This window comes from Antechinus flavipes, chromosome 1, assembly GCF_016432865.1.
Source record: "Antechinus flavipes isolate AdamAnt ecotype Samford, QLD, Australia chromosome 1, AdamAnt_v2, whole genome shotgun sequence".
NCBI classification, from domain to species: domain Eukaryota; kingdom Metazoa; phylum Chordata; class Mammalia; order Dasyuromorphia; family Dasyuridae; genus Antechinus; species Antechinus flavipes.
The window spans coordinates 215,380,669-215,395,789 of NC_067398.1; the positions used below are offsets into that span (position 1 = coordinate 215,380,669).

Genomic DNA, 15,121 nt, shown 5'->3' on the forward strand with positions numbered 1-15,121 from the left:
TTTCTTGTAACTTTAGTCAATGTTCTTAAATAATTCCAGAAAGAAATATAGAACAGTTGGAATATCTTACAGCCCTATCACTATTATGTCTGCTTGCTTATGTTCCCATAGCCATTCCAACACTGACTATTGCCATATTTTTAAAAAACAGTATATTAAGATCTTCATTTTTATTTTAGCTTTGTTTCCACATATATCCCCTCACGTTCCCCTACCCAGAGTCAGCCCTTGTTACAAAGAATAAAAAGAGAAGGGGAAAAATTATTTCAACAAAACTAACTAATCATCAACCAAATGAATACAGGCATTGTTCGGTATACACAGTGACCACCTGTAGAGCCTACTTCTACAAAGAGGGACAAAGGAACATTTCCTCATCTTTTCTAGAGTGCCTAACTCAATCAATCATTATGCAGCATTCAGGTTTATGGGGTTATATTGTTGGTGTAGTCATTGTATCCCCTGTTTTTCTGGTTTGCTTACTTTGCATGAGAGCATACAGATTTTTTTGTGTACTTTATACCCATAACTACTTATGGAATATTAATAATTCATTACATGCATGAATACAATTTGTTTGACTATTCCTTAGTACATAATTACTTTGTTTCTAAAAAGTGATGCTATAAATATTCTAGTGTAGATGCAGATGGCATTTTCTGTCCATAGTCTATTGGTTTCCTCTGTGTCACTGAACTACTTAGAAGAACCAAGTCTTTCATAGTTGGTCACCACACATTCTTGCTGTTATTGAGTATAATGTATTCCTGGTTCTGCTTGTTTCGCCCAGCATCAGTTCATGTAACTCTTTCCAGGCCTTTCTATAATCAGCTTGTTCATCATTTTTATAGAACAATAATAGTCCATTACCTTCATATACCACAGCTTGTCTAGCCATTCCCCAATTGATGAGTATCTGCTCCTTTTTCAATTCTTTGCTACCACAAAAAGAACTGCTACAAACATTTTTGCATATGTGGGTTCTTTTCCATCCTTTATGATTTCCTTGGGATACAGATCCAGTAATGACACTGCTCTGTCAAAGTTTGATAGCTCTTTAGGCATCTTTTCCTATTATCTTAGCCAATCTGAGAGGGGTGAGATGGTACCTCAGAGTTGTTTTAATTTGCGTTTCTCTAATCACTATTGATTTAGAGCATTTTTTTCATATAACTATAAATGACTTTAATTTTATCATCTGAAAATTGTTCATATCCTTTGACCATTGTCATTGGGGAATGACTTGTATTCTTATAAATTTGACACAGTTCTTTATATATTTTAGAAATAAGATCTTTATCATTCTGGTTGTAAAGATTTTTTCCCCAGTTTTGTACTTCCTTTTTAATCTTGTTTCTGTTGGTTTTGTTTTTGGAAAAACTTTTTAATTTAGTATAATCAAGACTGTCCATTTTGCCTTTCATAATTTTCTCTAGTTCATCTTTGGTCATAAATTCCTCCCTTCTCCAAAGATCTGATAGGTAAATTATCCCTTTTTCTCCTAATTTGTTTATAGTATCATCCTTTATACCTAAATCACGTATCCATTTTGACCTTATTTTGATGGAGTGTGAGATGTAAGTCTATGCCAATTTTTTGACATATTATTTTCCAGTTTTCTCAGCAATTTTTGTCAAATAGTGAGTTCTTATTCCAGAAGCTGGAGTTTAGAGATTTATCAAATACTAGATTGCTATAAGCCTTGATTTTTGTGTCAAGTGGTTTTGATGACTTCTGCTTTATAATATAGTTTTAGGTTTGATCTGTGGAGCCACCATCCTTTGTATTTTTTCTTTCACTAATTTCCTTTATATTCTTGCCCTTTTGTTCTTATAGATGAATTCTGTTGTTATTTTTTCTAGTTCTATAAAATAATGTTTTGGCAATTTGATTAGTATTACACTGAATAAGTAGGCTAATTTAGGCAGAATCGTCATTTTATTGTATTAGCTTGGCCTGTCCATGAACAATTGATATTTTTTCCAATTGTTTGTATCTGATTTTATTTGTGTGCGAAGTGTTTTGTAATTGTATTCATATACTTCTTGAGTTTGTCTTGGCAAGACCTCCAAGTATTTTATTTTGTCTATCTCTTGCTGATGTGCTTTGTCAGTAATATATAGAAATACTGATGATTTGTGTGAGTTTATTTTATAGCCTGCAACTTTGCTAAAGCTTTGAATTGTTTCCAGTAGGTTTTTGGATGATTTTCTTGGATTCTCTAAGTATATCATCATATCATCTGCAAAGAGTGATAGTTTTATTTCTTCTTCAGTAATCTTTTACAGTAATCAGCCTTTACTACATAAAGTTCCCTTATAGGGATATAATTTTGGGGAGCAATCTTTTGGACTACAATTTGATGTGCAGAGCATGATAAACTTGGAACTCTATGCCCTTAGTTCAAATCCCATCTCTACAACTAACTATATATATTACATCTATTTATATACATATTATGAAATGTATTGCATATATTTATGGGGGTAGGAGTCAAGTCCAAGCTAAGATATTTTTGAAATATAGGAAAAAGTTACTTTAAACTATCTTATGGAAGAACTTTAGTAATATGATTATATTTAAATATTTTATTCACAGCTTGTTGTAAGAATCAAATGAGATAACATATATTTTCTACAAACTTTAAAGTGTTATGTAAATGTTGACAGTCTTTTTTGAATGGATGAACAGCAATTAAGAGTGAATAGGGAAGGTCTGGTGATGTTAAGTGAAGCCCGGGGATTGCCAGGTTATGTTATGTTCAGTCTCCACTTCCTACTTTGTGTGTCCCATCACATAATTCTTTGGCATTTTAAAATTTAAAAAAAAAACTTGCCCTAAATATTGAAATTTGTCTTTGTTGACTGAAATACAATTTAGAGATCATTCTTTTTAATAGTAAATTATGCTAACTTATTTATAAATTGTCTCTGTAATCTAAAAAGTTAGCTTGTAAAACTACAAAATAGTAATTATTCTAGGCAGTATTAAAGTTTTGTAAGATTTGTAAAAAATTATGATAGCATATTTCTGTTGAAGTATTAGACAAATTGACATGTATGAAAGACAGTGTTAACATTTATTTTCTACAAATTTAGGAACTCTATTTTGAGAATCTCTCAAAACGAAAAAAAATCATGGAGAAGAATGGGAACAACCGAAAACTGCGAGTTTGTGTTGCTACTTGCAACCGAGCTGATTATTCAAAACTTGCCCCTATCATGTTTGGTATTAAGGCAGAGCCTCAGTTCTTTGAACTTGATGTGGTAGTACTTGGATCTCACCTAATAGATGACTATGGGTAAGGTAGAGAATATACCTTAAATTATTTTATGTAGTTAGAGGGAATTGCATTTTAAACTAGATTTTAAAACTGTTATACTTGTTAATGGCACATTCTGTTATGATAACTAGATTGTGAATACTAAGCATTACTCAGCTTTGAATACAGAGTGTACTGTGAACTTAATGCTATATGACAAGTGCATAGAGCTCAAAGGGTCATCTAAATCAAGCCTATCTTTTTACAAATGAGGAAACTGAAGCCTGAGACTTAAGTAATATTTTAAAGATCTTACATTTATAATAATAATACTAATGCCCATATGATAATTGTATTGTGAGAATTATTTTGACTACAGGGGATAATATTAACTTAATATTATATAATGAATGCAAATATATGACAAGTTTTAAAATCCAATTCATGTATTAGATAAAGCAAAGCGCAATACAATTAACATTTATTAATTAGATCAATTATTATTTAAATGTGACTCATATTTTGGCCTAAATTTGAAAAAAGTACAACAAGAGAAAGAAATTTAGGAAAAATGTTTGAAAAGATAGAAATATGTAGTCGTCCTTTGACAAATGTACTTGAAAGTAAATGGTTTTTGAATAATATTTAAGTGTCATTTAATGATCTCTAGTGGTTAAAACAGTTGGCATTTAGTTTCCAAAGATACTCTATATAATTTATTATATAATTTATACTCATATAATTTATTCTGTTTCAAATGATTTGTTTTAAATTATTTTAATGAAAACATGACATTGACATTTTAACATTAAAAAATACTTCAGCAACCAAGAAGAAATTTTTTTTTATGTGAAATGTCATGTTTATTCAGGGAGAATAATATTAAACTTTGCAATGAGGTAGCAGTAACAGTAACAGATGACTGTAAGAGAATGAAATCTGAGCAGATTCCTGCATACATTTGAGATAGGATAGGTAGAAAATTTGGTGGAAAAGAGACATCCAGAGAGAGAAATCTAAGCGTTTTTCTTAGCTACTTGCCTCATAATAGAGGATTGAAAAAATTATTAAATTTGTGTGGCCATTAAATAAACAATTGATAGCATTTCTACTACTGACAGAGACCATGAGCCTGAATTGAAGTTATATATTAATCAGTTTCCTTCTTAAAGCCAGAATTTTCATTAAAATGTTATCCTTTCCAAATGAAATATTTCAATGTTGTACTGAGAATTAGCTTTGTCAGCTACAAGTTTGCAGTTTTACAGACATTTACAGGATTTAGGAGTCCTTCTTCTGATCCCTGATCCAAATCTAAATTTTTCAAAGATTGTGCTTTCTTAATAAGTATTTATCCCATTCTGAGCTTGTCACTGTATTGCTTTTCTCATATCTTATTACTTTAATTCAAATAAATGTTCTAATGAATTCTTTCTTTCTTTCCTACCTAGAAACACATATCGTATGATTGAACAAGATGATTTTGACATTAATACAAGACTACACACCATAGTTAGGGGTGAAGATGAGGCAGCCATGGTGGAATCAGTAGGTCTTGCATTAGTAAAGCTACCAGATGTTCTTAATCGTCTGAAACCTGACATAATGATTGTTCATGGTGATAGATTTGATGCACTGGCTGTGGCTACATCTGCTGCCTTGATGAATATTCGTATTCTTCATATTGAAGGTGGAGAAGTAAGTGGGACCATAGATGACTCTATTAGGCATGCTATAACCAAATTGGCTCATTATCATGTGTGCTGCACCAGAAATGCAGAACAACATCTAATATCTATGTGTGAAGATCACGACCGCATCCTTCTGGCAGGCTGCCCCTCATATGATAAACTCCTTTCAGCCAAGAATAAAGACTACATGAGTATTATTCGTATGTGGTTAGGTAGGTATTACACAAAATATCAATATAATATTGCTTTTATTCTATTAGAAAATATTGGATATATATGAATCTCTTTAGTGATTGAATCATGTTAATATCTGTCAAAGATACACAGGTAAGTTTTTGCTTTGGAGTTGGTTTCTTGGTTCCAATATAAATCTTGTTTGATAACACAATGTACCAGATGATCAAGGACGCTAACTTTAGTTAATAAGACTCACCAAAAAAATTCACCTCATAATCCTTGCTATGATTCCCAAGTTTTTTTTTTAATTTTTATTTAATAATAATTATATTGACAGAATCCATGCCAGGGTAATTTTTTTACAACATTATCCCTTGCACTCGTTTCTGTTCCGATTTTTCCCCTCCCTCCCTCCACCCCCTCCCCTAGATGGCAAGCAGTCCTATATATGTTGGATATGTTGCAGTATATCCTAGATACAATATATGTTTGCAGAACCGAACAGTTCTCTTGTTGCACAGGGAGAATTGGATTCAGAAGGTATAAATAACCCGGGAAGAAAAACAAAAATGCAGATAGTTCACATTCGTTTCCCAGTATTCTTTCTTTGGGTGTAGCTGCTTCTGTCCGTCATTTATCAATTGAAACTGAGTTAGGTCTCTTTGTCAAAGAAATCCACTTCCATCAAAATATGTCTTCATACAATATCGTTGTCGAAGTGTATAATGATCTCCTGGTTCTGCTCATTTCACTTAGCGTCAGTTCATGTAAGTCTCGCCAGTCCTCTCTGTATTCATCCTGCTGGTCATTTCTTACAGAACAATAATATTCCATAACATTTTAGACATATTCAATCTATGGTGAAACTTCTCCCACCTCATTGAAAAGTGAGAAGGGAAAAGTGAAAAGGGAAGGAATAAGCTAAGCGGAAGGGAATACGGGAACTGGGAGGGAAAGGGGTAAGATAGGGGGAGGAACTCTAAGGCCAAGTTTTTTAGATATTTATTTTTTTACTTTGAAAAGTTACTTGATGTGAGGAATATCATTTGAGTTGCTTTCAAATTTTGGAAAACTTGGAACTCCATTTCAAAACTTACAAAGCAGGATGTTAACTTATTTTTTTAAATAACTTTTTATTGATAGAACACATGCCAGGGTAATTTTTTTACAGCATTATCCCTTGCATTCACTTCTGTTCCGATTTTTCCCCTCCCTCCCTCCACCCTTTCCCCCAGATGGCAAGCAGTCCTTTACATGTTGAATGGGTTGCAGTAGGATATTAACTTATTAACTTAATGAAAGATATCTAGAAAAGATACCAGGAATGGTCATCTCTTCAGAGCATATCCCTTTCTTGATAGATAGCTCTAATCAAAAAGTTAAAATAACTATCAAAAGATCTTTGGGTAAGTATGGAATCAAAGATTAATCTAAACAAAAGAGATATTTCTATTCATACCACAGTAACATCTGAAGAAATTGAGCCTTCCCATTTTATAAAATAACTAACTCCTGGGATAAATAAGTATAGTTCAGAGCAGCTTTCTACTTTTGTATAGTGCTAGAAATATAATTACAAATTTCAGATTCTCAATTTTTTTTCTATTTTTCATACTCCACTTTTATCATATTTGGTCATTATATTGTTGTAGAAATTGATTCCATTTTCATTATAGTTAAGATGCTTTATTTTTTTCATCATTTTTTTCATGTCCATTTAAATAGTTTTATCCTATCTTAAATGATTCCAGTTTATTATTGTTTTTATTTCACCTATATCAAATTGATTCTCAACTGTAGAAGATGTCATGCTTTGGACCTTTGTCTTACTTTTCACTTAGTTCCTAGTTTCAAATTTCCTTGATGTCTTTTGATCCTTTCTGTAATATATTCTTATATCATATATTTGTCCTGTCTTTCCCACTTTAGAAACTTATTACCAATCTAAAATTTGCATATGAACTTTAGTCAAATGTAAATTACATAATATTGATTGCTTTTAATCACAAAGTATTTTTTAAGCACCTACTATGTACCAGACACTCTGCTAGGCACTAGGGATACCAGTACAAAGAATACAATAATCACTGTTCACAATGAGCTTGTCTCATTATTTAACAAAGATAACTTCTAATTATCATTTGGAATTTGACAGAATTTGCAATGAAATACTGCTTTATTCAATAAGATATTTATTCTACAACATAGTTCATTTAAGTGTTAACTAATACAAAATTATCCCATAAATATCTCAAGCTATTTCAAGCGGGTTTCTATAATGCAAATATTTTAAGATAAAACTCTGAAAGAGCCTTATTGTCCTTTGCCCACAATATTTCACATTTTGGGAAAGATTTGTTAGAAGGGAAACAGAGAAAAAAGAATAAGATATTTCTGGTATTAAAAAAAATAAATTTCATTATATAGGGTCTAAAAGACTCTATCATACTTTGAATTTTATGTTACTGTCAGTTGTGTTATGATGAAACTCTAGTATATTAAAGATTTGTTTGATATTTTTAATGATTGCTTTCCCAACTTTTCTAAGGATAATATATTATCCTTATTTTAATGTTTATTGAGGATGTTAAGTATACTCAGATATGATAAGAAATGAATATCCCCCCATTTGATCCTTAGGACTTTTGTAGTATTTGAAATAATAATAAATCTGCAATACATCTTTTTTAAACCTATATTACTCTAGTACAAATAACTTTTTTAAACTGTTAAGCTATTTAATTTCCAGGTTTGGTGTGATTAGATTTTAATCATTTGTTTTCAATAATTTTACTTTTTCTAATTAAAATACTTTATTGGAGCTTGTGAAGTATCAAAGTGAAAATTTTTTTCAGCATATGTTTTTAAAGGCATAAATATTCTGATTTTCTTTAAAAAATGTTTTAAAATCTAACCTTTAAATTAATAAAAAAAAAAAAAAAACCAATGTGATTTGACTCTCTCTACACAGGTGATGATGTAAAACCAAAAGATTACATAGTAGCACTACAGCATCCTGTGACCACTGATATTAAACATTCTATAAAAATGTTTGAATTAACATTGGATGCACTTATCTCATTTAACAAAAGGACGCTAATTCTATTTCCAAATATTGATGCAGGTAATTGAATTTCAAAATGCAATATTGTAGCCAAATTCTGTCTTTCTGCTTATTCTACGTATTTTCTTTTTTCATATAATCTCTTATTATTCAAAGTCATTGAAAATAGGGGTTGTATATTCTATCCCTAGGCATATGTTATTTCCAGGACTTATGATTAAAATAAGTTTAAGAGGAAAAAGAAGACTAAGAAATATTACTTTATCTTTCCAAATTATAGACCCACATTATACTAACATCTCCTGGCAAGTAGTAAGTAGAAAAAAATGCAAGAAACACAGCAATTTGAAATTGCTTAATTTCTCAGTAAAACCAAAGAAGTATCCATTCTCTCTTTCTTGGAAAAAGGATAAATCCTACTGGTTTGGCATCTATCTAAGTAAAAATTCTTATAAACTGATGGTAGCTATAGCCAGGGTTGTGCTAGAGCCAATTCTAAATAGCTTAGAAGAGTTATTCTTAAACTTTGAATATGAATCTAAGTATGTGTGTATTTCCCCCCCAGAGAATCTGTGTTAAATATTGACCAGCACACTTATTATACAAACATTGCCTGAGCTCAGTAAAAATGTAGTACAATGCTCAGGGGATGAAGTCATCATTGAGCTAAAGGCCGAGTGACTGATTAGCTTGATAATGATAATAGTAGTAACTGACATTCATTCAACCTTTAAAATTTGTAAAGTGTTTTACATTCATTATCTCATCTGAGCTTTGCAACACAGCTGTACCTCTAAGGTACTTTTGAGCTTAGTTGAATACTTTAAGACTGTTTTCATGTTTTATAGACTTTGAGAAACATGGCAGGTATGGCCTCACAGTATCAATTAAATAAATACTCCTTTCTTTCCCCCTTGATTTTTTTTTTTTTTTTTTTTTTTACTATTTAAAGGAAATTAAAAGTAGATTGTTTGATGTTTAAAAACAAAACAAAATTAGAAATCTCCTCACACTGGATTTAGATGTGAGACAGGTATGCAGATTACTAACATTTTAAAATATTCTTAAACTATTTTCATTTTTATTTATGTAAACTTTTAAAGATAAAATTACATTTTGCTGACAGGGATAAGCATATTCTAACATTGGTTATTATGTTTCTTTTATTAATATTTTAAACTGACAACTGAATTGGAGATATTTCCATTGGAAAAATGTCCCCAGGAATTAATTTAGTGAGGCATAATGAATAAAGAGCTGGCCTTAGAATTAAGAAGATCTTGTTTGAATTGAATCTCTGACATATTTTGGCTTTGGACCCTAGACAAATCATTTAACTTCCCAATGTTCTAGGCAACTCTTCAGTGTTATACATTGTAGAACAGTTGCCAAGCTACATTGGATATTTCTTCACTAGGAGGTAACAAAATTAATATTTAATACATTGTACCATTAGTACTATATTTAGTACAAAAAAAGAAAAAAATTTAAAATCATTTTAAATGGCATAATTTTCTAATAAATGTGTTAATGCCACTTCTCAAAATAAGGACAGAATTGGTGAGTAGTGGTAAGAATGAAATATTATGACACATATTCTAATTATCAGTTCATTTGTAAAAATGAGGGTGTTGAATCAAGGTGATTTTTGTCATTCTTAGCTCTGAAATTCTGTGTGCCAAAGATCTAGAGGCACTCACTTTCTTGAGTTGACTTTTTAAACACAAAAGTATACCATAGATAGAAAAGCTCTTTTTCCATGGAGTTCAAGTAAGAATTCTCTCAGAGAATGAACCCTGAATTTATGGTCCAGAAGCTATTAAATATATGCTTTTTTATTATTAATTTTTAATTAATCTGAGGATTTACAGTGTATTATTTAAAAAAGAGTGGGGGCAGGTATATGGCACAGAGGATAGAGAACCGGTCCTGAAGTCAGGAGGACTTGAATTCAAATCTGACCTCAGTCACTTAACACTTTCTGTGTGATCCTGGGCAAGTCACTTAACCCTGATTGCCTCAGCAAAAAAAAAAAAAAAAAAGTGTTTGCTATGATTTTTTCTATTTTCTGAATTTTCTGTTTTCTGTTGTTTCTGATTCTGGAAAAATCCAGATTCTTTTCATTTAAACATTTAGATGATCTACATTATACATTAGTCAGTTGACTAAAAATATTATTAAGACATTGATTTTCCTGAAAGGATCAGTAACTTAATTTATTTACAGAAATGTAGCTTTCATATTTGTAAATGACAATAGCTCACAAACAAGTAAATATTTTGGTTTTTAATAGAAGCCTTATTTTTCATAGGGAGCAAAGAAATGGTTCGAGTGATGAGGAAAAAGGGAGTTGAGCATCACCCCAATTTCCGAGCAGTAAAACATGTACCATTTGACCAATTTATACAACTTGTAGCTCATGCTGGATGTATGATTGGCAATAGCAGTTGTGGGGTACGAGAAGTGGGAGCATTTGGTACTCCTGTAATCAATCTAGGAACACGACAGATTGGAAGAGAAACAGGTAATTATCTTTGCTTTAACTTTTTTTTTTTTTTTACAAAATCTGTTTTATACAGATATTTATATGAAAATTAGATTGAGATACCCATATCTTTCTCTTTTCCTGTATGTCCTCAATAACTTTGCCCTATATGTTAGATTTCATAATGATCTTATTAATGTGGTATAACTAAACTTTTATCATAATATTGCAAAATCAAGTTTTAAATAAGTCAGTTGAATCTAGGAATCCACTTTCCCTGTTATCTTAGCCTTAAGTACCCAACATTATTTCTCAGTCTCTTTAGGAATGTAGCCTGGTTTGCTCCATCTTCTCTCCTACAAACCCCTACCCAACTCTACTCTTCAGCTCTGCTTTACCTATTAGCATTTCAGCCCTTCATAAAGACCATTTTAAGCTCTCTAAAGTATGAATTTTGGCCACCTAGAAACATAATTCTCTTGGAATTAACAGCTTTTTTCAGTGTTGTACTATCTACTGTTATGTATATGCAGAAATAATTTTAAAAAGGTTGGTCAATTTTTTCTCCATTTAAGAGAATATTCATTTATGGTAAAGGTAAAAAAATTCCTAAAGTCTATGTATTTGCCTATTAGTAGATTCATAACTTATTATCATGTTTGTGCATGTGCTTTCATTTTTAAAATTGAGATTTCAGCTTATTATATTTTTACTGCCAACAGAGTTGAATGAAATTAATCTGAAAAAGTATGTTTGAATTTGAAGTCTTTCATTTCCTACAGGTAAAAAAGAATACCCACAATTATCAAACTCAATGGCATTTCTGATTTTCACAATTAAATAAAAGATAGGTTAACAAATTTAGTAATTTCTGTTCCCAGTTCCTAGATATTAGTTAAAGTCTCAGTAACACTACTTTATAAAATGTGTAATATGATTTTCTTCTTTCTTTATATATAATGACTTGTTTTAGGTCTTCCCTAGGCAAAATTATTTAATTAGTACTGTCAGTAAGATGATAGAGTGATCATGATTAAATTCAACTCCATTTTATATGAGTGAACTGTATAATGTGTGAAAACAATTTAGCAATAAAAATTTAAAAACATATTAAGTAGGTAGAGTTTATGTCCACCATTCTTACTTCCAGTATCTTCATGGTGTTTCTAGCTGCCCAGCCATTATGTGCCTTATCAATTCCTTCCCTTCCCAGTCATGTCAGGCTAATTTGTATAAGTTTTATTTGATTATAATACTAAATTCTGCTTACGCTACAAGCCTATTATATATCTTCTTGCCCTCCCCACCACATACATTCTCTAAAAATTTCCTGTCCTTTACTCTGTTCTTTACAGAAATATCTTGTGATAGGTGATGATTATCTAATAAACTGATCTGCACAAATGTGTATTCAAGTACTCTTTGGTAATACATGAATTTTAATAAGGGTGTTCTAAAGATCATATTTTTATTATAATAACATATGAATGAATGGCTTTGGTGGATGGATAAAAAAGTGAAAAGCATCTATGTAGACAAATATGAAAAGATTTTTAAAAGGCAGGTGCAGATTTACTTGACCTATGGAGGAATAAAAAGATTGATTTGTCTGTGTTAATAAACTAATCTAATAATTTGACCAACCAAATAATTTTAATTTCAGTCTTATTCTGAGAGTTCTTTGAAAATTTTCATAAGATATAAATTTTGACACTGCTTGTAGTCTTAAATTTAAGTCCCTTTGAGTCTTGAATGTTCATTAAGAACATAGTATAAAAAGTTACTTTATTATTCATTTTATTTCCTTTCTGTCATTGTAATATAGTCACTTTGTTTATGTAGGTGAAAATGTTCTTCATGTTCGGGATGCTGATACTCAAGATAAAATACTGCAAGCTCTGCACCTCCAGTTTGGCAAACAGTATCCTTGGTAAGTATCAGACCATCTTTTAGGTGGCAGAGAGAAGCAGTGTCTCTAGAAGGCAGGATCATTACTTTTTATGTGATGATTTAGTGGCCAAGCAAATGTTGGCTCCTGTGACAATGGTTGCTAGTCATAAGAATAACAAATTTAAAAGGTTTTAATGATATAATTCTGGATTCCCCAGAGAAGGAGGGAGCATGGTACATTTGTCCCTATCCCAAAATACTTTGTGTGTGTGTGTGTGTGTGACTAATAAAACCTTTCTAGTCAAGTCAACATGCACTTGTGGAATGCCTGTTCTGTGTCAGGCCCCGCGCTAAGTCCTGGGAAACAGACCAACAACACACAGACACAAAGAGGATAGATTGGAGGTAATGAGCACAGGTAAACCCTAGATTAAGGAGGAGTGTAAAAGGCTTGTGGCTCAGTCTTAGCTAAGATTTTGAAAAAGTGAGGGGTAGAGAGTTCCTGGCATGAGAGCCTGCCGAGTTGGAAGATGGAACATGTTATAGGAAGAACAGCAAGACAGCCAGAGTCACTGTGTCACTGAGGGGAAGGAGGGGGTAATGTAAGAAGGTTGAAAGGCAAGAAGAGACTAGTTTTTGAAGGACTTTTAAAAAGCTAAACAGAGAACTTTATTTGGTCTTGGGGGTAATAGGGAGCTAGGGAAGTTTGTTGAATAGAGAGAAACATTGTCAGAGCTGTGTTTCAAGAAGATCTTTTTGACAGTTTGGCAGTGGATGGATTGTAGTGGGAAGAATCTTGAGTCAGGGAGACCAATTACAGACTACTGCCATAATCCAGGTGTGAAGTGATAAGGGATTGCTTAAAAATGATGGTAGTGTCAGAGGAGAGAAGCAAGCATGTAAGAGAGTTTGTTCCGAAGGTAAAATTGACAAGATTAGGCAACAGATTGAATATAGATGTGGGAGAGAGTGAGGAGTTGAGGACTGGGAAGAAGATGCTATTCTCAACTGTGAGAAGTTAAGAAGAAGGAAGCATTTGAAGGAGAAGATAATGAGTTCACTTTTTGACATATTGAATTTAAGATATCTGTGGAGCCTACAGTTTGAGATTTCTGGTAAGTCATTGGAGATAGGAAACAGGAAAATCAAGAGAAAAAGTAGGGCTTGACAAATAAAGAATCATCTATATAGATACAACAACTGAAACCACGGCAGCTGATAAAATCCCCAAGTGAAATAATATAGAGGTATAAGAGGAGAGTTCCCAGAGTTAACAGCATGACCTGGATAAAAGTCCAGGAATAGAAACTGAGAATGAATAGTCAGACAGGTAAAAGGAGAACCAGGGAAAACAATATCATGAAAAACTAGCGAGTATCAAAAAGAAGAGAATATTTAGTGGTATCAAGAGCTTCAAAGAGATCAGGGAAGGATGAGGATTGAGAAAAGGTCATCAGGTTTTCCAGTTAAGAGGTTACTAGTAACTTTTGAAAAAGTAGTTTCAGTTGACCTGATATAACTCTGAAATAACCCTGACCCTGAAATAACAAGTGTTAACCCTAGTCAGCAAAAGTAAGCCTGAGTAAGGTTAGGGTAGTCTGGAATAAGACTCAAAAGTTTATGACCATAATAAGGAAAAAGATACATTAGAAGAAGAAAAGTTTATGACCATAATAAAAAAAAGATACATTAGAAGAAGAAAAGTTTATGACCATAATAAGGAAAAAGATACATTAGAAGAAGAATAGGTAGTAAGAGAGCTCCTAATTGTTTTCATTGAATGAAAGTAATGAGGTTCAAACTAAATCCAAGAGTACTGATTAAGGGATGTGATACTAAGCAATTGTTGGTGACTTTTGAAAAATTGGGCATGATGGGAGAGGAACCTCATGACTGAAGATGAATAAAGGTCTCAGTTTAAAAAAAGATGAAAAGAATGGCTGAGCTTAATTTTGGTTCCTAGTGAGATTCTAAAACTTACAACTAAAAGGCTGATTTTTGAGAATTTTTTGAAAAGAGAGAACCAAGACACAGCTTGATCTCATAAAGAATAGGCCATATCTGATTGGATCAGATTATTACTAGAATAGCATGCCTAGATTTCAGCAAGATGTTTAAGGATTTAACAGTCTCATACTGTTACTTGGGCAAGATATAGAGATATGGGTGGATGATAGTACAAGGTACATTTGGATTAATTAAGTGATTGGGCCCAAAAAGTTGTTGTTAATAGATAGATATCCTCTTGAAGGAAGATCTACAATCTTTAATGTTATTGTTCAGTCATTTCCAGTTGTATCCAGATCTTCATATTTAGAGTTTTCTTGATAAAGATATTGGAGTGGTCGCCATTTCCTTCTCTAGCTCACTTTATATTTGAGGAACTGAGGCAAATAGGGTTAAGTGACTTGCTCAAGGGTCGTATAGTTACTACATATCTGAGACTAGATTTGGACTCAGTTAAATGTTCCTGACTCTTGGCCTGTCATTCTATCCATTGTGCCACCTATGTGCGCTAGTCTACAGTACTATTCAACATTTAGTGGTGACTT

General features: G+C 32.0%; 1 protein-coding gene across 1 annotated transcript in view; it reads left to right on the forward strand.

The window, feature by feature from the left end:
• The window catches only part of GNE (glucosamine (UDP-N-acetyl)-2-epimerase/N-acetylmannosamine kinase), a 59,960-nt gene that overhangs the window by 9,115 nt on the left and 35,724 nt on the right, over positions 1–15,121 (forward strand). The window contains exons 2-6 of the mRNA XM_051996124.1: positions 3,099–3,301; positions 4,714–5,165; positions 8,102–8,254; positions 10,506–10,718; positions 12,522–12,609. Coding sequence (XP_051852084.1) covers positions 3,138–3,301; positions 4,714–5,165; positions 8,102–8,254; positions 10,506–10,718; positions 12,522–12,609 — 1,070 coding nt within the window. The 5' untranslated portion in view covers positions 3,099–3,137. The remainder of the gene's footprint in view (positions 1–3,098; positions 3,302–4,713; positions 5,166–8,101; positions 8,255–10,505; positions 10,719–12,521; positions 12,610–15,121) is intronic.